General features: G+C 37.9%; 2 protein-coding genes across 4 annotated transcripts in view; one reads left to right on the top strand and one right to left on the bottom strand.

Annotated features, from left to right (window-relative positions):
• Positions 1–26921, bottom strand: part of LOC307193308 (uncharacterized protein) — a 1334119-nt gene that overhangs the window by 811158 nt on the left and 496040 nt on the right. The window lies entirely within an intron of this gene.
• Positions 14500–26444, top strand: PRL (prolactin; the record flags this gene model as incomplete). 2 transcript variants are annotated; one of them, XM_079934357.1, is made up of 5 exons in its annotated part: positions 14500–14527; positions 16851–17032; positions 18823–18930; positions 22321–22500; positions 24632–26444. In XM_079934357.1, 5 exons carry the CDS (start codon positions 14500–14502, stop codon positions 24821–24823), a joined length of 690 nt encoding a protein of 229 aa, XP_079790483.1. In that variant the 3' UTR covers positions 24824–26444. The 2 variants fall into 2 exon arrangements, with proteins under 2 accessions (XP_079790483.1, XP_079790482.1); XM_079934356.1 differs by having other exon boundaries at positions 16848–17032.

Below are 26921 nucleotides of genomic sequence, written 5' to 3'. Positions count from 1 at the left end.
AAGGCTATTCCTCAAAAATAAAGGCAATAGAGAGACATTTTAGATTTTTTAAATGAGAGGATTTGTCATGAGCAAACCTGTAATATAAGAAATGCTAAAGAAAGTTTCTCAATCTAATGGAAAACAATACCAGAGGTAAAACTGGACCTCTAGGGAGCAAGGGAGAACACCAGAAATGGTAAGTTTCTAGATAAATATATAATAATACTTACTCTCTTGATTTCTATGTAACACATGTAACTATTTAAAGCAAAAAATGTAACACTGTTTTGAGTTATAAAATGTATGTACATATAACACATATGACAACTATTGCATAAAAGACGGAGAGGGAAGAAAGGGACCTATATGGTTATAAGGTTTCTATATTTTATGTGGAATAAAACATTATTAATCTACCTAGTTGTAAAAAGTTATAGGTATATATTATAATCTCTAGAGCAACTACTAAAATATTAAGAGAGCTCAAATACCATAATAACTCATTTTCAAGAGAGTGACTATCACCTCAACCAAATCTAAGGTAGTGAATAAATTTAGTTCCAATAGAATAATCATTGGCATTGCACTTTATTTTAATTGAAGTATAATTGACTTACAATTATATTATAATTATATTGCAATTATATTAGTTTCAGGTGTACAATATAATGATTCATTATTTTTACACATTACAAAATGATCACAATAAGTCTAGTTATCATCTCTCACCATACATACCTGGGGTTGCTGGCTGCAGCGTAGAGGGGGTCCCAGGACTGGCGCCACCCTGCTGGTGAGTGGGTAAGCCCTCAGCACTAATAGGCTAAAGAGAGGATTCCACAATGGTGCCTGCCATCACCAGTGTCCTCATGGTAGAACAAGCTCCCCCAAACGGCTGCTGTCAGCATCTCCATACCCAGGAGGAGTCTCAATTGCCTCCTGCTTCTCCAGGAGGTTTCCAAGATCAGCAAGTGGGTCTGACCCAGGCTCCTTTCATATGATTTCCTCCATGCTAGGTCTCGGAGTATGTGAGATTGTCTGCATGCCCTTTGAGAGTGGAGCTTCTGTTTCCTACAGCCCTCTGGCTCTCCCATATGCAAGCCCTGCTGACCTTCAAAGCCATTCTGGGGCTCGTCTTGCCAGTGCATGACCGCTGAGCTGGGGAGATGAATGTGGGGCTCATACCCCTCATTCCTTGGGGAGGACCCACTTGTGGGTCACCTACCCAGGGCTGTAAGTCTTGACTATACCACAGTCTGTCCCTCCTACCCTTCTTGTTGCAGTTCCTTCTTTGTATCTTTAGTTGTAAAAAAAAATTTTTTTTTCTGCTAGTCTTCAGGTCATTCTCATATATAGCTGCTCTACAAATAGTTGTAATTTTGGTGTTCCCCCAGGGAGGAGGTGAGCTCAGGATCCTCCTACTCTGCCATCTTGGCCACCAAGAATTGGCATTACAATTCTTAATGAAATTTTGTTTACACTGTTTCTTTTCAATATATTGAGTGTGTGTTACAACTGTGTTGTATGACAGAACAGAAATTATAATATTTAGCTCAAAGGGATCTGTAAAGCACTGACTTACAAGAGTAATTAGATTCCTAATTTCAATTCAATTGTGAAAAGAATTTCCTATCACTAGTTCACATAAAGGCATGTAAAGGCAAATATTTATCATGGTATTGTTTATAGTGGGAGAGGGAGTAGATGTAATCTGGAAAAGCAGATAAGTCAAACATGGAAGCATTCAATGATGTATTATAAAAGAGTTAGAAACAACAGACTAGATGTACACATAGTAAGATGAATGCATCTTCTAAACATAACTGAGTAAATAAAAACCAAGACAAAGATCAGACTGAAATCTCTAAGACCGTATCTTTTAGGTAAATTAAAATGTGTGCTAACTCAACAACACTGCACATCTTACAGGAACACATACAAAGTAATTCATATAAACATGTCAGAATGGCTATTTCTGGGGAAAGGAAACGAAGGGAGTGCAGAAGAGGATAAAAAAAGATGGATGGATGGATAGGTAGATAGATGAAAAAATAAAGGGAGGAGCTATGCATTGAACAATAACGATGATGTATCATGAAATGAAGAGAATGAATAGTCCACCTTTGTATCTAACTAGGTCCATTCAAAAAAGGAAAGAAAAAAGAAAAGGAACTGCATTTTCTGAACATCACTTTTTTTTCTCTTCTTTATTTTTCTGTTCTGGATAGCTAGGATTCACTTTCACACTAGTTTTATAACTTAAACTGATTGACAAGTTTTATGAAAACTTGTCATCAAACATCAAACAAGTTTTATGAAAACTTGTCATCAAACATCAAACTACTGTTACAGTAATTCTTAGCAATTAAAATTGAAAGCATTAGGCAGAATATTTGCAGTGACCAGTGTAGATGTAAAGTCAGGTTTTCAGCATCTACACATCCCTAAAACCAAATGAAAAGTAATTCACTGGGTTTTCAAAATTTGATTAGTACAGTGGTACAAATGATCTAGGCCAGAAGTTGACAAACTATAGCTTGCATACCAACTCCAGCAGAGCAAGCTGTTTTTGTACAGCTCATGAGCTAAGAATATTATTTACATTTTAATATCATTTTATAAGTACCTACATAGCATCCTTGATATTGCCTCTTGGCTAGCAAAGTCAAAAACATTTACTCTCAAGCTCTTTAAGAAAAAGTTTTCCAACCCCTGATCTAGTCTGGAAAGACCAAAAAAATATTTCTGATATTCTTTCCTTTTCATGACTTGTATCTCAGGTTGTAAGAAAGAGCTACAGAAACAGTTGGGGGAACAAAGGAAGAATCTTCATTGTCTGGCAACCCCTGAGTAGAATATGGGGAAATAATGCTGCTGGTTGTATAAAACTATTAATTAGATGGTAGATATCTAAGATCCTTTGCAGAATAATTTATGGAATAAACATAATATCAGCACTAAAGTATAATGATTACTGCAGATTATGTTTTCCAAGATGGATATGACAGAATTTTCCATTCCACACACTTTTCTTACAGTGAACTGTTGACACCCCTCCTATTGATAGACGGGATCTAGTCTGTCCCCTTGAATTTGTGCATGCTGGTGACCATGAAGAAAGTGATGCTGCATAACTTCTCAGGCTTGGGATGGTAGCCCTTGGAACCCAGCCTCCATGCTGTAAAGAAGCCCAGACCACATGAAGAGCCCATGAGAAGGTGTTTAGCTGGACAGCCCCAGCTGAGGTCCCTGCAGACAGCCAACATTAACCAGCAGATATCTGAGTGAGGAAGCTTTTCAGATGCCTGAACCCCAGCTACCACCTGCCTGCAACCTGCACGAAAGACCCTAAGCAAGAACCATCCGAAATAAGAAACTGTGTTGAAAGCCACTAAATTGGTGGGGGGCGGGGGGTTGCAACAACAGATAATCAGAACTATTCATCTTTTATGAAAGACTCAAAGAATATTCTTAACATTATTCGGCATATCATGAAATCAGTCCTGTGCAGAGAGGTCACTGTTCCAAATGAGTTACCTGACCTATCTTATTTCATGATGCCTGGGCAGAACTGGTTATAACTGGAAGTTGCTGGCAAGAATCAGGAACTATCATAAACCTGACAAATCGCATTCCTTAAATTTGGTACTAAAGTAACTATTTTATCACAATCATATAGGTACAGCCTCAGTAAGCTAGTAAAGGAGTCAGCAGTGTAATTCAAAACTCCTTTTTCATAGTCAATGATTTATGCATAAGTCTATATAATTTCTTAACAATCACATACAATTTGATCCACGGAATAAGCATTTTTTCATCCTAAGTCTTGGAGTTTGCTATGAAATAACCCTTTCTAAAAAATAAGGCTTAACATGTAAACTTGTAATTTGGGATTGTAATGCAAATAAAACAGTTTTAATGTCATTTTTTATGAACTGTGCTAAAATGTGTCAGTCAAAAGGGAGAATATATATAATAAAGTCTTTCATAACATTACAAAAAAAATTTTTGGGGGGTTTATGTTTGGGATGATAAAGTTTCCTATGTTTGGGATGACACTGAAGTAAACGACAAGAAAAGACTTTTGAGGTTTTGGGGGTTTTTCCTGGACAAGGAAAAACCCATGACATTTTCACAAAGCCTTTGGTCTTAACCTTGGAAAGCCGGCTGCTTAGGATAAAGGCAGAGAAAATGAGCAAGAAAGCTCTAAAGGTGGGCTGCTATCATTAAATGCAAATATAGTCATTAAGGAATTGGCCAAACAGGAAGTTATATTCCATTTTTAATGACTTTTTTAAATACGCAAATATTCTGCAGGTGTGCGTTTATAATTTCATTAACCTTTGAAGGAAGCAGTGGTTATCTGTGGAAATGGGCCTGGGTGATAAGATGCTATCTAGACCTAAGTTTTCACCTTTTATTTTACATATATGTTATATAAAAATTTTAAATCCATCAAAAGCTGCCTTATTTCTACTTTCATACCCTTGGCTTTTCTGCGGAGTCACTGAAAGCTCCAATGGCACCATTTTTATGGAATTTTTATTTTGAGTTGTATTGCTAGAAATACTTCATATAATGGGAAAGCTACACATAATTTTTTAAAGATACATTTTTCTAAAAACTTTAAAACACTGATAAGGAATTAAAATACATTTTGCATGTAATATATTTTTGTGGTAGACGGTGAGATGATGACAATTATCTGAGTAATTCAGAACAGACACACATCTATGGCTCGCCCCCTAAATACAGTGAGTAAAAGTGACTTACTGAATTTTTAAAGTTACAATATTCAAGTAACATTGATAAAATCTACCCATCAGTGTGTATGTTATAGGATTCTGACCAGAGCACTAAAAAAAGCAGGTTTCACTCTTTTAATCATCATTGTTTAGGTCATCAAGATATTTGAAAAGTAAAAATTATTAATGATTTCACTAACGGTTGCTTAGAGTCTACAAAGCCTACTGAACAATTTGATTGGCTGTTTTTAACTATCTAATTTGCTCACGTGCAAACAAAAATTTAAAAGCTTCTGAATGAAAATAAGATACAGTTCTGGACAAGCAAATGCAACAAATTTAGTCAGCCCTCCATATTTGGGGATGCAGAACCTGCAGATTTGGAGGGTCAATTATATCACAACACCATTTTATATAGGGACTTCAGCATCTATGGATCTTGTATCCAATGGGGTCCTGGAACCAATGCCCCCTGGATAAACCAAGGGACAACTGTACTTGTTGAAACTGCTTGAAAAAATAACAGCAACAAACCTTCTGTCCTGATATTTGAGCTTAAAGTTCTCTTTAGATTGAATCATATGAATATTACTTCAGTTTTTAAACTTCATTTATGTAGACAGGAGTTTGGAAGACATAGTTATTTCACAGACTTATCTTCAAAAATGTTCTTAAATGATAAAATATGTGCTCCTATATACTTGATGTGACCTTAATGAGAAAGCTTTATATAACTGAACTTGAAAATGTTCTCACAGTTTCGTAGCTGTTTCCAATATACACGCGTATGATTTTCTATTTATCCAAATGGACATTATCCCTGTTTTCAGGTGCAGCTGAAAGTACTGTCTAGATCTTATTCTGCAGTTATTAACAGAAACTTACATTCATTTTCTTTATTTCTCTATGAAATGAATGCCCTGGAAGAAATACCCTATCTCTCATCTATTAAGTTAATTTATAAGGTCTGAATACAAAATGGCCTGTAAAAGAGAGAACATTCAAATGCCACATCACCTCTGAAGGTAATAATAATATTGCTTCTCTCAGTGGTCGACAGATAACCTTTTATTTTTTTTAATCTACAAGAATTCTTTGACTTTCATTCTACTAATGATGTACAATGGACAAATGAAAAAGTTAAATGAAGATTTTATGACATATGCAAGACACATATTAGTAAAAGAATTCTTAGAGACCAAAATGGCAGATAAACCAAAGACCAATTTGAAGAAGAAATAAAATTAATAGCTCTTCATCGCTTATCTACATAACTCATCAAGAAATATTTCAACAAATGTATTGTTTTATAACATAATTTAGAATCATACTTAAGTTCTCTCTGGCAGTGGCAACGTTTCCTTAAAGGCTCCAAAGCGTTTAAAACATGCTACTTCCCTCACCTCTCTCTTTGGGAACCCAATTACTGTGGCATTTTTCCTTGAAGTAATGTGTTTCTCAATTTGTCTTCAAGGTCACATCCGTACCTCCTCACCAAGACTCACCATCAGCTGCATAAGAAGCTCAGTGGGTACAAGTGTGATTATAGAAAGTAAAAAGAAATATTAACGGTATGACAAAAAAATCTGGAGTTCCAGTGCCAGTTCTGTCAATAATTACACATGTTCAACACATTTTCTTCACCTGTAAAATGAGGTATTTGGTTAGATTTACTCTGTGGTTCCTCTGATCTCAAATACTATGATTTAGACAAATTAGAGATTGTTCAGAAGTTGCCCTTCAGGATGATTAATCTTCCTAATGGATAAACAGATTGAAACTGAAATGGACATAATCAGGAGAAAATGGAAAAGAAGCTATTATAAATATTCAGGTCAAGATAACCTAGAGAGAGGAGAAAAGAAAATTTTATGGATGTTAGAGAGGCAGAATAATTGCAACATACCATACCAACTGGTTGAGTGTGAGTCAAGGGAGACAAAAGAAAAGGAAAGAAACACAGCTCTGAGAGGTTAAGTGTGGGTGACTGAGAAGAGAGTAGGTTAAGAGAAAAGATGAGTAGTTAAAGATTTTCTTTTAATAAGTCAGCATATCTTGGTTGAAGACATATAGGTTGAAATGTCTAGCAAGTAGATGACAGCTCAGCAGAGAGTCAGGGAGAGAAAAATAGAGTTTGGATCATCTTTATGGATATGACAGGTAAGATCCTGACACTGAATATGACAGCCACTGGGGAGAATGAGGGTTGAATGCCAGAAAAAAGGTTTGACATTGCAAAGGACTCAGGGAGTTATTTAGATTCAGCAGTTAAATAATCACTGGTGACTAGTAAAGGAAAATAAAACAAAACAAACTGAACTACTTATATATTCTTTTTTTTTTTTGCGGTACGCGGGCCTCTCACTGTTGTGGCCTCTCCCGTTGCGAAGCACTGGCTCCAGAAGCACAGGCTCAGCGGCCATGGCTCACGGGCCCAGCTGCTCCGCGGCATGTGGGATCTTCCCGGACCAGGGCACAAACCCATGTCCCCTGCATCAGCAGGTGCACTCTCAACCACTGCGCCACCATGGAAGCCCCCTACTTATATATTCTTATTGCCCTGTGTTCTAACTTTTAGGAAAGTTACATTTTCATTATGGCCAAGTATAATGTCATTTATTGTAGATGTTTCAGGGGTGTGTGAAATACACACATACATATCAACTCCTACTCCTAAGTCTTTGTTAATTTCCCCTCGCATTTTCTTAGTATATGCTTTCTGTTTTGGATCCTATTATTAAATGCATAAAGATTGTTGATAGCCTTTTCTCCACCGTTGACTGCATACAACAATATCACAAAGGATGGCCCTTTGCTTTAACACTTTTTGCCTTACATTTAAACTTGCCTATTAGTAATTTTACTAATCCAGCAATTTTATATTTTTTTTGTGGATTAAACAGAAGTTTATATAAAGAATTAACAGGCTACAATAAAAGAATAAGGAGTTTGGGATTGACATGTACACACTGCTATATTTAAAAGAGATAACCAACCAGGAACTACTGTATAGCCCAGGGAACGCTGTCCAGCAATTTTAAATAATTTGCTTGCTGTGGGTTTTTTTATACTTACACTTTAACTTTACTTAGCCACTTCATTTTAGATCTCAACATTAGGTTTCTCAACATTGGAGCTACTGACATTTTGGATGCCATACCAGTTTGGTTTGGGGGCTTTTCATGTGTTGTAGGTTATTTAGCAGCAACTCTGGCCTCTACCCAGTAAAGCATGCCAGGAGCACTGCCATCTTCAGTTATGACAATCAGAAATGTCTTCAGGGGCTTCCCTAGTGGCGCAGTGGTTGAGAATCTGCCTGCCAATGCAGGGGACACGGGTTCGAGCCCTGGTCTGGGAAGTTCCCACATGCCACGGAGCAACTGGGCCCGTGAGCCACAACTACTGAGCCTGCAGGTCTGGAGCCTGTGCTCCGCAACAAGAGAGGCCGCGATAGTGAAGAGGCCCGCGCACCGCGATGAAGAGTGGCTCCCGCTCGCCGCAACTAGAGAAAGCCCTCACACAGAAACAAAGACCCAACACAGCCAAAAATAAATAAATAAATAAATAAAAATTTAAAAAAAAAAAAGAAATGTCTTCGGACATTGGCAAATGTCCTCTTGGGCGGGGGGCTCAAAATGAACCGCTAACTCTTTGTCCTTTGAAAACAACTGTTTTGGACATATCACTTATTTTGTTTTGGAAATACCATCTATTGGGATTTGCCACTTTTAAAGAAATTGTCTTTTTTTTTCTTTAATGAGTAAACTTATCCCATAATGTGTTTGATTCTATTCTGATCTCTAATTTTATATTTTTTGTTGCTTACATTTCCTTTGTTTTCTATCTTTTGATAAGCAGAAAATACATTTTGTGTGTGCTTGTGAGTGTTTGTGTGATATTTCCTTTCTTCTGAGAAGCTAAAAGGTTTATACTCTGTTCTCCATTTTCCAGTGGTTGTGACGATAACTCTGCACCATCTGTTGACTTCTTTTTTTAAAAAAATCACCTTGACGATATCTATTGATTCCCCGCACTGAACCATGAAAAAATTAACATGCTCATACTTACTTCCATCTTTGACTGACATGCAATTTTGCTAGTTTTTTTTAAAGCTTATTTTGTTGCTCATTTTATTAGAATTAGGGAGAGTCAAGATTGTGTGGTATCCTTATCTCAGAAATCCTCATCAGCACCTTGTACCTTTACTTCCCCCTTGTAGTTTAAAAAAATATATATATAACATATATACTAGTATATACACTAGTACATATCTACCTATCATCTGTTTACATAGAGATAGATAGATAGGGAGAGAGTATAAATTACGTATATACAGATAAACATACTTTATATATAAGTATATAAATATATGTGTGTATATAAATATATACATATATAAATGTGTGTATATATATACATATATATTTCTTTGGGTCAATAGAGTAGTCCATCAAAGAGTTCATTCTTATTTATATTTCAACCCCAAATGATAAAAAAAAAAGCTTTGCAAACAATTGTCACTTCAGTTAATCCCTGAATATCAAAGCATATATTACACTAGCAAGATGTGTTGCATTTAGTGAATAAGACAAAAAGATAGAGACAGGTCACAGCTAAGATACTGGAGACAAATTTTAATAGAAAAATGTATTAGAGGATGATGGGGGGTGCAGACTGAAACTGGAGGATATTATTTCCTGTGAAGAACCAACCCTATTTCCCAATCCGAATTCTTTCAATATATTGAAAAAGATGTACAGTGGAGAAAGGCAGGGGTGATAGCACATCAACACATGTACGGCTCTATTGAGTTATTACAATATAAAAATACTTCTCTTGAGATCAGCACGGATTTGTTGCCGTGTCTTCCCACACGTCCTGACTCCTCTTGAAGGTTTCAGCCCCTCCTCTGGGACCCCCATTGTCTCACCACAATGGAACAATTAAAGAACTGAAGTCTGTCAGTTCAGGGAGCCTCAAGGACCCTGGTCTATTGCTATAGGTTTCTGTTCTGCTTGGTGGTGCCCATGCTAATTATAAAATTTAAAATTATCCCTGGAAGAAGACATGGCTCAGAGTCCCACTTCCTATTAGATAATCTCTCTCTCCCTCTCTCACTGGAAGTGGGCATGCTTCAGATCCACTTCCCATTAGACAAGGAATACACACATACATACAAACACACACACGCATATATCGAAATACGAAGAAACTTTCATGAGGTAAGTTATTATCCACCCCACTTAGCATTAGCATACAGCCAAATATTTGACACTTCTACCTGAAAAAATGTAATCTCAAGGAGAGAATCTGTGAAGTCTCTAGACACATCATCCTTGGATCTGGCATTGTCTTATATCAGGCATTAAAACTTGTCCGAAGGTACAGATGGTTCAAAACAAACATGTGATAAGAAACTCATAGAATGAGCTAACACAAAGAATTCACGGAACTAGATCAGAGGATATGAATATCCTGTCAGTGAAAAAAAGAAAAAGAAAAAAGGAATTACAGGGGAAATTTCCAAACGCTTACACTATTGCTTTCTTATTTAAGGAGCAAATGCCCTCAAGACACTGTTGACAGATTAAGAACTTGGGTTCTGGAGTTATTTAGGGAAGCTGATGATTTGCAAAGCCCTAGCAAAGAGATAAGCATTGAACTTGGGAGGAAAAACTGTATGTCTTAATACAAATGCGGTTAATGTAAATAATAGGATGTAATCAAATCATTACTTTTGCTTATCCTGAAAACAGTGTAATTCAAGAAAGCCCCATTGTGATTCATCTTGTCTCCAATGTACCCTTTACATTTTGATATTTTATATCAAAAACGACACAGGGAACTCTACTCAATACTCTGTAATGGTCTATATGGGAAAAGAATCTAAAAAAATAGTGGATATATGTATATGTATAACTGATTCAGATTCACTTTGCTGTACACCTGAAACACAACATTGTAAATCAACTATACTCCAATAAAAATTTAAAAAACACACAAACAAAAAACACATATCCTAGGAATTCCCTAGGTCCAGTGGTTAGGAGGCCGCACTTCCAACGCAGGGGGCGCGGGTTCAATCCCTGGTCAGGGAACTAAGATTCCGCAAGCCTGGGGGCACAGCCAAAACAAACAAAAAAACACGATACATAGCCTATGCGATTTTTTTTTTTTTTTTTAGGTAAGAAGTGGATTTATTTAGAGAGAAACACACTCCACAGAGTGTAGGCCATCTCAGAAGACGAGAGGCCCCAAAATATGGGGTGGTTACTTTTTCTGGGCTGGGTAATTTCATAGGCTAAGGAGTGGGAGGATTATTCCAACTATTTTGGAGAAGGGGCAGAGATTTCCAGGAATTGCGCCATCGCCCCCTTTTGGCCTTTTATGGTTGGCCTCAGAACTGTCATGGCATCAGTGGGTGTGTCACTTAGCATGCTAATGTATTACAATGAGCATATTCCAGATTCAACTTCCTATCTGACCTTTTAGTCCAAGTTTTGGAATTTTTAAACCCATGAACACTATGCCTTTAGTCATTTGCAGATTTCACTTTATTAAAGACCATCACTCCACATATAAGTGAAAACATACAGAACAAATATAGCAAAACAGAAACAGACTCACAGATACAGAGAATAAACTAGTGGTTACCAGAGGGGAGGGGGGAGGGGGGATGAGCAAAATAGGTGAAGGGGATTCAGAGGTACAAACTCAGAACATTATTTATGTCAGTTATAAAATAAATAAGTCACAGGGACGTAATGTACGGCACAGGGAATATAGCCAATAATATTATAATAACTTTGTATGGAGCATAACTTAAAAAATGTCTAATCAACTATGTTGTACACCTAAAACTAATTTTGTAAGTCAACTGTACTTCAATCAAAAAATAATAACAATAAAAAGACAATTCATTACTAATGTAAGTTGAAACATCCTTGTGATCCATTTATTCAGATTTTTAAACCTCTTAATTTCTTTTGCTCTTTAATATTCCCTACTATATCCTGCAGTAGACAGCTTTCAAGTTATGTGAATTATTTTAAATATTTTTGCATCATTAAGGACAGAAAAAAAATAATAATATTATTCCAAACTTAAAAATAGATGACCAAAAGAAAATATAAAGAACATACAAGCTCAGTTCCTAAGTAGGAATGAAATCCAACTTGATGTTACTTAGTATTAAAAATTAGAGTCGTTTAGAAAGGATGGCAAATTTGTTTATTAGTTTCAGGTACTAAAAATATCATGGAGCATTTAACATCATTTGAGCTATTTATTCAGCTACTTGACAGAAATCAATCAGCAGGTTTAATTCTAAACCCTCAGACCAAAAATGGCAACGAATGAATTTTTGTAAATATTTAGAAACAGACAAGTTCATTCTTAGTGAACTTCTTGACTGCTCTAAAGTAAGGGCAGGTTTTCACAAAGAGAAAAACTTGCAAAAGAACGCATACAAAAATTAAGGTGGGAAGGGGCTGACACTACAGGAAAGAAAAATAAGACAACTATGACTTTTTACATAAAATATGCCTTTTGCGTTATTTAGATACTGCAATATCCCTTTAGCAGGAAACATGGGTCTGCGAAGCAGTAAGAAAGCACACAAGAAACTTTACAGAGAAACACGTTCCTCTTTGGAGTCAAATAAATCAACTGGCCTCCACTGAATAAACACAAATCGGGTTTTCTTAGATTACTCTTTTCCTGGCTATCTACAAACATTGCAACACCTTTAAATTTTAAGATTAAGTTGTCACTTCTTACGGCAGATTTTCCTACCCTTAAGTTTCCAGGAGAGGAGGGAAAGGCAGGGCAGCATTAATTTCTCTACCACATGGCACTGCTCTCTTAACAATTCAGACTTTCACTGTCCAGGGGAAAAAAAATGGATACCTAGTATGAGCGTATGGAATCCTGACCCAGCTTTACGTTGATAGAGCCTATATGTCATCATACTTGATTCATGTGATTCAAAATCTAGTATTGCCTAAGCTAAGGCAATTAGGAAGATAGTTTTTAAGTGACGTTAGTCTTTGTGGAGATTTCTAAGTCCCCATAAGAGCACTTAGATAATTGCTAAAGCATAAATACGGCAGGAGCAACTATAGAAAAAGTGAATGCCATAGAAAGACATTATTTTTTTTTAATTACCTCACCTGTCAATTTACTATGAGAGACATATGGTAAAATTGAAACTAAAGGTCACAGGCTGCTTTAGATGCATGGACTTAAAAATTAGAGAATGTCGTCAACAACTTAGTTCATATTCATTACAATCATTTCATTCAGGAAATCTCTAAAAGGCAAGTGGAACTTTTGAGCCCATGAAAGATGAATTTTTGTCACCTTGCCTCCAGAGTAGCTCGAGGTCAGAGAAATAAAGCCACCATAAGTTAGTAACAGTTTGTCCACCGCTATCCTTGAAAGTGGACATGACTGTCTAGAGTTTTGTTTTACTGCATTACATACCAGGGTGTGTGTGTGTGTGTGTGTGTGTGTGTGTGTGTGTGTGTGTGTGTGTGTGTGTGTGTGTGTGTGTGTGTGTGTGTGTGTGTGTGTGTGTGTGTGTGTGTGTGTGTGTGTGTGTGTGTGTGTGTGTTTGCCCTTGAAAATCACTGTGTCACTTCCCCAGAATACACCCTAAGGTCAGGGGTGACTTTTTGTTTGTTTTTGTTTTTTTGGGTTTTTTCTTTTTTGCGGTACGCGGGCCTCTCACTGCCATGGCCTCTCCCGCTGCGGAGCACGGTCTCCGGACGCGCGGGCTCAGTGGCCGTGACTCACGGGCCCAGCATGTAGGATCTTCCCGGACTGGGGCACGAACCCCTGTCCCCTGCATCGGCAGGCGGACTCTAAACCACTGCGCCACCAGGGAAGCCCAGGGAGTGGCTTTTTTCTTCATCTTAGAAGAGGGGCAACGTGTGTTAAAGGATTCATTTTCCAGCCTTCTTCACATCCCTCCTGATTCCTCTTAAAACGACAATCCTTTCAGCATCTAACTTGACTAATTACTTCTTCTATATCCTTGACATTTAATATCTCCAATCCTCTGTTTTTCAATCTGTAAACTGGGGATGAAAATATAACTTTACCTAAATGTTAAAATCAAAAGAGATAAATGAAAATGTACATTTTACCACAGAGGTATGTCATTTTTAAAAGAACAAAACAGAATGTGTAAAAATCAAGAAAAAATGAGGGAAATGTATTGAGTGTAACAGGAACTGAAAATCTTACTCATCCTTATTCTATATTTCTTGGTATTTAGTGTGTAAGTTTTGAAATTTTGACTTCACCCAGCAATTCTGAATGAAAAAAAAATAACCTTTGATAATACATGTGACACCTTAGTGAAAGATAATGCTATGTTCAAGAAACTGCAGAGAAATAAAGGTAAATGTTAAAGTAAATGACTGCTGTAATTTTACAGGTCCTCTAACCCAAACTAGTCTCCAGATCTCACCTTCATTATCTCTCTCATTTCCTTTTGGTCTAATTAATCAAAATCCTTCCTAGATGTTCATTTCTGGCCAGTATGTCTTCCGGAATATGAATAAGAAATAGAATACCATTTGATGTTTGAAATTATGGGGGTAATCTCGATGACGGAAATAGATGACTGGCAAAAGGGAAGGGAATGCCTGATTAAATATATTCATGAAGATGTCAAAGGCTTATAAAGCCAATATCTGGGAAAGAGAAAGCTGTAGGACTACCAGATCTTCTCTGGTGAAGTGTGTTTTTCAAAATCATCACCACCATGGACAACAAAGGTTCATCACAGAAAGGTATGTGCAGCAACTCACGGAGCTGCTAGCTTTATCAACACTCCTGTGGCGGTATTAATTTGAAATTGCAGCTAATATTCTCTCATTCAGAGGTTTCAGCATTACAGAGTTTAGAAGAGCTATCTAATCACTGCTCTAGAAATCAATTGTTTAAGGGACTAGGAAAGTGGTTCCCAAATGGGGGAGTGTCTTCCAGAGACATTTGGTTAATGTCTGGAGATGGTTTTGGTTGTCTTAATTTGGGGCAGGGGCGCTACTGGTCTCTAGTGGGTAGAGGTCAGAGATGTTGCTAAATATACTACAATACACAGGACAGCCCCCAGAACAAGGAATTATCCAGCTCAAAATGTCAATCAGCCAAAGGTGAGAAACCCTGGACTGGAATAAGACCAAAAGTGTCTCTGAGTCCAAGTCATCACAACTCCAGAAGGTAGAAACAAACATTTTCTAGTTCCCAGGCCTCTTTTGTGGTTTGGCCAAGATGAGTCAGCCTGATGAAACTTTTAACTCTGAAGCCATAATACAGACAATGATAGCAGAGTTGTCTCCTACAATACTTTGTCGACTGGATTTAAGCCAAATGACATTATAAAAGAAAAAACAGGCTAGTAATAACTAATTACCTTTACTTTCTTGGTTGACATTTGCAAGAAAAAGAAATTGCAAGACAAGGAAATTAGTAACAAAATTTATTTCATGAAACAACAGAAACATTTCTCTCTTTTATCTCATCTTAGACTATGAAAATCCTTCAGATGATAAAGGTACAGACAAATGTAGAAAGAATTAAAGAATATCTGTCCAGTCATGAATTTCCTAGAACCAATACTATTCCAATGCCTCTACCTATACTTTTTATCTATACTTGTAGATAAAACATCTAATCAGCTATGTTACATGACTGTAATGTACCTAAAACAAACTCTTTGGAAACATGTTTTTGAAAAATTAAACGTCTGTTACATGAATCATCTCACAACATTAATATTTTTTATTTTGCAGCTAAAAGGTTGTTTAGCTACATTCTATGCTAAATATTCTTTTATATATTTTCAGGTATTTGGGGTTAGGTATTTTTTCACCATAAATCTTTTTAGCACTTGCCTAGCTTTATCTTGGACATTTCCAGTTACATTTATTGAAGATTCCATAGCAAATGAGTTTTCTGATAAACACATTTTTATATTTTATATTCTTTACAGTCTTTTGGAGTAGTTTGAAGTTAAAAGTGATTTTAATATATTGTTTCTTTCCTTTTGGAAGTGTAAATTATTGATATGTTAGTGGTTCTTATTTGTCCATCTTCTGAGATAGTAAATTGGTGAGTAAATCATCTCTGATAATTGTCAAATATTTTTAAAGAGAGTGTTTTATAGATAGAGCAGAACAAATTGATAAAATCAACTTTCTAGGTTCACTATTGTCATGCAATCAAAGTATTTTTCTCTACTAGTAATGGCGATGACCTCTGCTAGCTCTGAGTCATCATAGCTACCGATGTGGTCCCTGTTACACACAGACCGAGAGGCCACACGCGTGTGTGATGTGACATGAGGAAGTGAAAAGATGACACTGGCACCCAGCCGCCTCCATCTGCTAATAATGGGACTTGGGGAAAATTACTCACCCTCTCTAAGTCTTCTTGTTTCATTAATATAATTTGAAGATAAAGTCAAGGCTACCTCACAGGGTTATTGTGAAACACAAATTTAAAAAAAATTTTTAAAGCTTTGGGCAAAGTATCAAGGAAATGCATGGGGTTATTAAGGTGAGTTAGCAGACCCAGGCTACAGTATCCTTTTTACCTTAGTGCTCAATATTAGCAATCAGTCGGTCATGTGTTTATTATTATCAGGCACGACAGTAAACCAGAGAGATCAACTGTGCTATTCTTGACATTTCAGTGTCTAGAATGCAAGCATTCGTCAACATAGAGTTAAAAAAATTACAAACTCCTAGAGAGCCTGGCTGCTGAGAATCTGCAGAAAGTTCCAACACATTAAACTATCTTAAGAGAATGACCTAAACACTCCGGCTCAGAATTAATTTCAGCTCCAAATGTTTGCAAAGCACAGAAGCGCTTCTGGGAGCAATACAAAAATGCAGGGAGTAACCTACTTCTCAAACTACCTATCTGTGCAAATATGATTATACATCCAAATTTACACAGTGGAAGGTGTTGATTCTTTCCCACCCCAGCTATTTCAGTACCAAATCATGCAGAGGGCAATGGGGAGAGATAAGGCTTCCCTTGACAGGATGGCTTTTGATAACCTCAGTTGAATAGATCATCTCAGAGTGGCTCATTTTTTTATTTAAGCAGGGTCACTCCTGCTCCTGCTGTTGCTGGTGTCAAATCTGCTCTTGTGCAAGAGTGTGGCCTCCCTTCCCATCTGTCCCAGCGGGGCTGTCAACTGCCAGGTGTCCCTTCGAGACCTGTTTGACCGCGCAGTCATCCTGTCCCACTACATCCATAACCTCTCCTCGGAAATGTTCAACGAATTTGTAAGTACTGCACTTCATGCCTCTTTCCAGAAAGAGCCTTCACGTAAGTGACTGGGCTAAACCACACTGCAAACAAGAAAGCTGCACCAGCCAAATTTCAAATGATACACTTTCTGGGTCAAAGGCGGCATCAGCTCGTAAGATGTAGGAGAAAGGGTCAGTTTCAGGAAATCTCGAAGATTCTTAAAGAGTGTAATAATTTTTTTTCAATTTCCTTTACTTCATTTTATTGTTTTAATTTCCAAAATAACTTTTAAAGCACCTGTATTAGTCAGCTTGGAGTGCCATAACAGAATACCACAGACTAGGTGGATTAAATAGCAGAAGTTTATTTCCTCACAGTTCTGGGGTCTGGAAGTCCCAGATCAGGGTGCCAGCACGGTCAGGTTCTTGTAAGGGCTCTCTCTTCCCAGTCTGGCTCCTCCATGTGTCCTCACATGGTAAGCGGGGGAGAAAGAGACAGAGATACAGAGAAAAAAGAAAACTCTCTTATAAAGACACTAATCACATTGCATCAGGGTTCTAGCCTATGAGCCCATTGAACCTTAATTACCTTCATAAAGGTCCTTCTCCAAATACAGTACATTGAGGGTTGGGGCTTCAACACAGGAATCTGGGGGAGACACAAACCTTCAGTCCATAACAGCACCTGACCTAAAGCACTTTTAGGTGGGGCTGAGGAAAAGGAAGTATGTTGACTTTTTTGTCCTTAAGGGTCTCTCTGGGCATTCTTCACCTAGCACACAGTAGATACCCGATAAATAACTGCACTGCAGTGAATTGGGTGGATGGAACATGGTAAATGAAGCTGAATCCATGTCAGGAAAACAAATAATGATAGTTTCTTAAATGCTACAAATTATTGTTCTAAGATTTGCAGTGAATAGGTTTAGAACCAACTAGAAGGGTTGGTTTAGAACTGGAAACAATTATTCTCTTTCTGATGAAGGTACTTTGAAAGTTGTATGTTAACTCTTTTAGGACAATCAAGGAGCACATAGTAGAGCAAACAGCTGATAAAAAATGGTATTCAATGTTTGTATTAAATTCATGTAGTTCTTTTTACTCATCAGTTTCTCTTTCCTTCTCCATTTTTAACTGGCCACCTTTTTTCCAAACCTTACAAATAATCCCTTTAAATGTTCACAAGTTTTACTAAAGATTAGTTTTTCTCTATCAACGTGTTAGCTAGTTTTTTCTATTCTTATTCTCAGTCCATTGCTTAGTATTCCTTAGAATTTTATGCCACGTTTCTCTGACTTACCATTTTGTCACCATCAGCAAAATTGTAGTCTGCATCTATGATGAACACTAAGCTATAGGCATGTGGATTCAGAGATTAGTCAAAGAAAAGTTATCATTTTATAACTCCTATTAAGGAAGTATATTGGTTCCGACCCACAGTGAACAAAAGATTAAATGGCTAAATACAGGTACATATGCACTATATTTGGTTCAAATACTTTTAAAAAAGATGATACTTAATAAAACATTTAATATTTCATATTTGAGGTATTTTTAGTGTTTGCTCTCCAGATAATAACTTGTGGGAAGGGTGAAATTAAACAAGGGAATAGCAAAGGGAAGAGCTTGGAATTTAGAAAAGTTAGATGGAAAAAAAAAATTTTTATAGAGATAATGGAAAGAAAAAGTAGGACAAAGAATGACTTTTACGTGGCTTTCATTAAAAAAATGATACATCTATCAAATGTGTTACTATTCTGGTAATGGGTTCATTTATTCAATGCCCAAACAACACTAACTCAGTAAATCTGCTTGATCACTTCCAGGATAAACGGTACGCCCAGGGCAGAGGGTTCATTACCAAGGCTATCAACAGCTGCCACACCTCCTCCCTCTCCACCCCTGAAGACAAAGAACAAGCCCAACAGGTCCATGTGAGTATTTTATCCAGGTTTTTCACCTAAACAAATGAGATAGTCCATGGGTGTTACCAGGCTGCAGATTATTAGAAGTAATGGTAACGGCACATGCAAAGGAAGGTGGAAGAAGAGCAAGCTATCGAAGAGAAATTACATTCTGCACTTGATGAAGTATGAGTAAAATCAAGTGCTGACTAAAGATCGATAGCAGCAAAATAAATGATCTATAAATTGTCCATGCAGACAACATTACTTCAACCAATGCATTAGACCTAGGATTGCATACACTTTACTTCATGAAAGCATGAACTGAATGGGACTTCCATGTGTAAAATATTAAATTTGCAAAATTCATGGGTACTTAAGAAACGCAAACCCAGTTGATGTATCCCCCATTACTAGCGACTCTTACATGGGCAGCATTTACCATGACGGACCACTGTACCATTCGAGCCATTGCTTCTGACTTTCAAGGCTCTCCTGATTCTGCTTCTACTTCTCTGACACCTACTTCATTCTTCACTGACTCCTCTGTCACCTCTCATTCTTAATTACAGGTCTCTCCCCAAATCAGGTCCTATAAAATGGTTTGCTTCTCATGACCGCAACTATTGCCTCTGTTCTGATGACAACAAAGTCTGTACATCAAGGCCTGTTCATTTATCCCAGCTCCATTTTTTTATCATCATAGTCTCTCCCTTCTGATTCCCGGCCCGAACCACTGTCCTCACATGATTTTAAATACTTTCACATATATACCCTCTTAAATACAATCTGTTCTCTCTCTACAACTTGGTTAATGATACCAGCATTCTTTCAGTCTAGTAAGCTCATTAATAACGATGATGATAAAATGAAGGAAGAAGGTGAAGAAGGAGGAGAAGGAATTTTTTATAAATTTAAAATTTATTGAGAGCGACTACATTGCCATACATTGTACAAAGCACTTCATGTGCGTTATTATACTCAGTCATCACAAAAAATCCTGTAACACAGGTACTGCTATTACACTTCCTGAGATAAGGAAACCGAGGCTCAGAGAAGTTATGGAATTTGCACCTGTCACACAGCTAGGAAGCAGTGAGTCTGGGTTTCATCCAACTCAGAGCTCTCACTTTTAACCATTGAGCTACAATGGCCCAGTGCATATGTGCCACTCACCATACAGCCTGTATTTCTTTACAACTCCTTCTCTCACATTCTAGTCATGCTTCCATTGCAATGTCTATTTGATTCTTCTCCACTCTTCATTTCCTTTACCAGTAGATTAGTTCATGGACATCAAGAAAGTAAGCATTTTAAATCAGAGATGCTCAGCCCCTTGGAGTTTCATGCCTGATCCTGGTAGTAGCAAACTAGGGGGCAACACCCTCCATTGTGAATCCCATTGATGCTGTTACTAAAGACAGTACTGCGCCATTTTCTGCACCTACACGTGTCAACAAAATAGACTGCTCTGATAGCAGCATGGGGGTTGGTGTTGGGATAGATTAAGGAAAGCATGTTTTTAAATGCCACATCTTCTTCACTGCCTCTTTGTTCCAATATCATAAAATAAAATTACCAGTCAAAAAATGAATATATTAATACATGATTTGATTCATTAATACAAATGAATCTTTGGGTGAAAATGATGTGGGCATGGGTGGAATCTTTCTTGGGTAGATACTCCAGGCACATACTGAGTTCCAACAAAATACTTAGGTTTCTTTCCCTGGACAAGCAAAGTATTCAAATATAAAGAACTCACTAAGTAGATGGTCGAATTTCCGAGGTAAAAACAAAATTCTTTACATTATAAATTAGAACTCATTAGAAGAATTAGTTATTTGCATAAGGCAGACCCAGAGATAAACCCATGCACCTATGGTCAACTAATCTATGACAAAGGAGGCAAGGATATATAATGGAGAAAAGACAGTCTCTTCCATAAATGGTGCTGGGAAAACTGGACAGCTACATGTAAAAGAATGAAATTAGAACACTCCCTAACACCATACACAAAAATAAACTCAAAATGGATTAGAGACCTAAATGTAAGACCGGACACTATAAACCTCTTAGAGGAAAACATAGGAAGAACACTCTTTGACATAAATCACAGCAAGATCTTTTTTGATCCACCTCCTAGAGTAATGGAAATAAAAACAAAAATAAACAAATGGGACCTAATGAAACTTAAAAGCTTTTGCAAAGCAAAGGAAACTACAAACAAGATGAAAAGATAACCCTCAGACTGGGAGAAAATATTTGCAAATGAATCAACAAAGAATTAATCTCCAAAACGTATAAACAGCTCATGCAGCTCAATATTAAAAAAAACAAACAACCCAATCAAAAAATGGGCAGAAGACCTAAATAGACATTTCTCCAAAGAAGACATACAGATGGCCAAGAAGCACATGAAAAGCTGCTCAACATCACTAATTATTAGAGAAATGCAAATCAAAAGTACAATGAGGTATCATCTCACACGGGTCAGAATGGCCGTCATCAGAAAATTTACGAACAACAAATGCTGGAGAGGGTGTGGAGAAAAGGGAACCCTCTCGCACTGTTGGTGGGAATGTAAATTGATACAGCCACTATAGAGAACAGTATGGAGGTTCCTTAACAAAGTAAAAATAGAATTACCATATGACCCAGCAATCCCACTACTGGGCATATACCCAGAGAAAACCATAATTCAAAAAGACACATGCACCCCAATGTTCACTGCAGCACTGTTTACAACAGCCAGGTCATGGAAGTAACCTAAGTGCCCATCGAAAAGACGAATGGATAAAGAAGATGTGGTACATATATACAATGGAACATTACTCAGCCATAAAAAGGAATGAAATTGGGTCATTTGTAGAGACATGGATGGATCTAGAGACTGTCCTACAGAGTGAAGTAAGTCAGAAAGAGAAAAACAAATATCGTGTATTAAGGCATATATGTGGAACCTAGAAAAAATGGTACAGATGAACCGGTTTGCAGGGTAGAAATAGAGACACAGAAGTAGAGAACAAACATATGGACACCAAGAGGGGAAAGTGGTGGGGGGGGGGGTGGTGGGATGAATTGGGGGATTGGGACTGACATATACATAGTAATATGTATAAAATAGATAACTAATTAGAACCTGCTGTATAAAAAAATAAAATAAAATTCAAAAATTCAAGTAAGTAAAAATAAAAGCATTGAAAAAAATAAGCCAGATATTTTTAAATTTTAGCAAAATGTAAACAAATAGCTTACATTTTATACTTTTACAACTTTTACCACCTTCAAAAAATTTTGTATACATACAGGAATAACAAAGAGGTTTTTTTAGGTCAGCCTCTCTGCACAAAAATCACATGTGACTAAACCCACTGTATTATGCTTATTTTAATGAAATTGCTTCCTATGGTCGCTTAGCATGAAGTCCTTCTGAGCATGATCCTTGGCGTGCTGCGCTCCTGGAATGACCCTCTGTACCACCTGGTCACTGAGGTGCGGGGTATGCAAGAAGCCCCAGAGTCTATCCTATCAAGAGCCATAGAGATTGAGGAACAGAACAAACGACTTCTAGAAGGCATGGAGAAGATAGTTGGCCAGGTGAGCAGCCTCTTGAAGGCTTCCTTGGTTTTCTCATGAATGAAAGAAGTGACCTCTGTGATGAGGAATGAGTTTTGAAATATCTCACTTTGCAAGAACAAGATGCAGGCCTCCTATATTCTACACTGCTATTAAATAAAGCAAGAGCCTAGTCATTCATCATAGTGATAGATTCTATTGTAAGTGAAGCAGAATTCTACTACGATTTTTGACAGGTGCAGCCTTCCCTGCATTGCACACAATTCCACCAAAAGCTTGCCTTTTCCTGGGCACAGGTGGTTGAAATATTTTCAAGGGTAAGAGAACTACAGAATAGAATTTGCAAAATAAATGTTTTCTTCAAAGTATCCCAGGACATCTGCTACTGAAATTCTGCTTGTATTCTTTCTCTGTCCTCCTCAAACCAAAGGATGAGAGTGGGAAGGAAGAAAAGAGAAAGTCAAAACCAGATTGGATGGTGTTTCTCCCCACTCCTCCCTGCTCTTCTGGAGATATCTGTCAGGGAAGGAAGGAGATTGAAAAGAGGAGGCCACAGCATGAATGCTGTCCCACAAGCACTAGGTTTCAGTGGGTCACAAAAGATGGAGATGCTCCTTTTCTGGAATGTTTTTTTATTTTGTAATTTACACAAAGTTTTCCCATCTGAAATTTGCTTTGGGAGGGGGCTCCAGAAATAAAAACTCTAATCATTGCATTTAATCTCCCCAAATAATTTATCATATTTAGATTGATATATGCATTTAGATGGGATAAATAAATGGGATAAATAAATCTCCATTTAGATGGGATAACTTCAACATGAGGGAGGGAACATCTAAGCAGCTTCCTGAAGTTCTCAGAAATAATATATAATCTAAATAAAAATATATGATTATAGACCTAATAATAGGAACAATTTTATATTTCTCTTATTGTGTACAAAGTACATGTTAATCCTGTGACATTTTTGTCATTTTCAGGGGAGAAGAATATATCCATCACAAATACAAAGCACATTTTAACCCTGGGACATATGAAATAAACACCTAGATTTTCAGGTTATTGTCCTCATTCCTGTGGGCCTATTTTCTGAGGTCACTAATTTGTTCTATAATACTTCATTTTGTTCTTTTTTACCGCTTACTTATTTATTCTTATTCATATCATTGCCCTTTGCACAGTAAATTTTGTCTTAGGGCTCAAGCACTAAAATAAAAGCAAGGCAACACACACAAATTCCAATAAGGAATCCCAGGTTTAAAAAATGGTCTTACTCTGCAGCAGAAAGTTAGTGTGGCAGGGTCTACAGTTATCCCACGTTTATACCTAGAAGCTCTCCAAACTAGATGACATCCCTAGTTGCCAAGCTGGTTACTTGGTCTCTTGGTTCTCCGGGGGTTCCCAGCCCACAGAGGGTAACAAGCATGAAGATGCAAGGTGCTCAGTTGCTCACAGTCCCCACCCTACCACCCACCTCTCACCACTGGGGGGTTGCTGTCAGCACCCCCTTTTTATAGGCAGTTTTCCCAGTACCTTCCACTTAAGAGACATCAAGAGAAAGCAGATATTTCTCATGGACATCAGGGGGTTATCTGTCCTGGGTGGAATGTGAATGCCTCCTGACTATTTCAGAAGATCTTGTCAGTCACAGCCATCGCTAGATTATCTGCCCCTTAAACCATCTAGTACAATCCACATCGTTTCTAAGGTCTTTAAACACATGCTCTATGGAGAAGAGAATCAGTTCAAAGCAGGGGAAACATAAATGTAATGATGGTGACCTTCAGAAGAAATAAGGTAAAAAGTACATTTCAGAGAACAGATTCAGGACATCAAACAGTTCAAGTGATACAACTGTGTCCCTTGATCACATTCATATGAATATTCAAACAGCAGCTTTGTTTCTCCATCGTTTTACTCCTGCACAAATATCCTTAATCTGTGATCACATACATGTAAGAAAACTTACACTTGAGTTCTGCTTCTAGTTTGTAAATTACTAACAGATTTCTGATACGCTGGCTCCAAAACCTATGTCTACAGAGTTTTATATTCATGTGTCCTCCCCAAAACTTAATTTGATAATTAGAAGGAACGAAGATAAGCAAATACTAATAAAACTCATAATAAGTCATTATCTTTGGGTGCTTAGGTTCATCCTGGAGTCAAGGAGAATGAGGTCTACTCGGTGTGGTCGGGACTTCCATCCCTGCAGATGGCCGATGAAGATACGCGCCTTTTTGCTTTTTATAACCTGCTCCACTGCCTACGCAGGGATTCACATAAGATTGACAGTTATCTCAAGCTCCTGAAGTGCCGAATCATCTACGACAGCAACTGCTAAGCCCACAGCCATTCCATTCATTTCTGAGATGGTTCTTAATGATCCATCCCATAGCAGTCTTCTTTTAGTTTTATAGCTTTTGAATGCATGCTTGGGTGTAATGGGTCTCATCTTAAAAAATAAAAAGACTCCACAGAGATGTCAAAATCTAAGAAGGCAATTTGTCAAAGTTTCTTATCTTCATTTTAACAGAAAATCAAAAGAAAATCCATCCCTACCGTTGAGAAAAGTTCCTATTAAAATCTGTCACAGATAGCAGAATCTGGCATTACAAAGAAGACCATTAACAGCTTACTTTAGCGTCACAGCAAATTATTCTGGGTCAGGTTATTAGAATCAAAGAATTAGATAATTATTTATCGTGCTGGTCATGCTACCGAGAAGACTGAATTCTCGGGATTCTTTATGAAAGCCAGCCACGTACTGTCAGCCAATTTTCACAGTGTTACAACAGACAATTAAGTGCTATGAAATGTGATGTACCCAAATAGCGTGAGGTTTACCGAACAGTCTAAAAATTATTAGGATACCGTCTTAGTCCTTCTGGGCTGCTATTACAAAATATCACAGATTTGTAAACAACAGAAATCGATTTCCACAGCGTGGTCAGGTGGGGCCCTCTTCCGGTCACACACTTCTTACTGGATCCTCACATGGGGGGAGGGACTAGGGAGCTCTCATATATAAAAGCACTAATCTCATTCATGAGGCTCCATCCTTATAACTTAATCACCTCCCAAAGGCTCCACCCATGAACACCATCACCTTTGGGAGTTAGGATTTCAACATATGAAATTTCTGGGGGACACAAAGGTTGAGGCCATAGCAGATACAAACGTGAACTGGCTTCATCCTCCTCCACTGGCTGTCTTCAGCCGTGCTCAACTGCATCCCCATCTCCTTGGCATCATCTTGCACACATGCCATACGTTCTGGTCACACTGGGTTTAACAAGTTCAGTCCGGTCAAGTTTCAACTCCACCTCATGTTCAGCCTACTTACTGTTTCCCCCTACCATACTGAGGCCCAGGGAACCTACCAGGGAAAGCAGATATGACCGTTTCTGCAAGGATTCTTCTCCCTTACTCTCTGGATCTTCATTCCTCCGGCCATGTTGGAAGGGGGTAGAGGATAACGAGATGGAAAACCTCTGACATCACTGACTTACGTGGTGCTATTGTAGCTGTCCCATGGCCAAGAGGGACCGATCTGGAATTCCCCTGAATGACAAGTGTCTCTCTTGTGTGGCACCCCTGTGATTTTCCAGGACATCTGCAAGTTGGGGATACCCCACTGCATAGCTGTTGCTTTTTTTGACCAAGGGAAATATTCTGGCACCCCACAGCTCAGCCACCTGCAGTATTCTCCACAGTCTGTCTGTTTCCCTCACTCTGTAAGCACCCTACTGGAGAAAATTAATTGGCTTAAGGTCAGCTACCTACTAGCTGACCCATAGGAAAGCCATGCATCACAGACACTCCAAACAACTGAATGGCAATAACACCGGTGTGCATCTGACCCCATCCTGGGGTCTCTGGACAATTCTCCACCTGGTGAACACAGAGTAGATTAGAAAGTTGGATTCATAGACAGACATTAATCTGAGTGAGATACCATTCTTTCCTCCTTTCAGAACCATGAGTAACTATCTTCGTCAATAATTAGGTAGTTGGCCTTACAAACATTCCCTACTAGGTGCCTGAATTGCAAAACCCTCCTCATAGACTTAGTTTCCAGTGAGACTGGAAAGACATGACTGGATTAGGGTAGCTCAGCTTGTTCAACTGCCTCAAAACAACCTGGGATGAGGGCCAATCTCGTTGCCAGCTCTCCTGGCGGTGGTGTCGCCAGGCTGGTTTTGCAGCATCTTTATGGCTTTAGCAGGAATTCTTAGACAACAGTCAATGGGAAATATTTCATCCAACATCCTGATAGAGACGAAATAAAAAAGGTAGAAGGGAAGGAGAATGAAGAGGAATGAAAGAAGGAGAAGATGGAAGGAAGGAAATACAGAAGAGAGAAAGTGAGTAAAAGACGGGTCGTGCAGCGTGAGATGCCACTGGAATACTGTATTTGGCGAAGACCCAAACATATATGC

This window comes from Stenella coeruleoalba (assembly GCF_951394435.1).
Source record: "Stenella coeruleoalba genome assembly, chromosome: 10".
Lineage (NCBI taxonomy): Eukaryota > Metazoa > Chordata > Mammalia > Artiodactyla > Delphinidae > Stenella > Stenella coeruleoalba.
The sequence above is the reverse complement of the archived record's forward strand: the minus strand, read 5'-3'. Positions and strand labels throughout refer to the sequence as shown.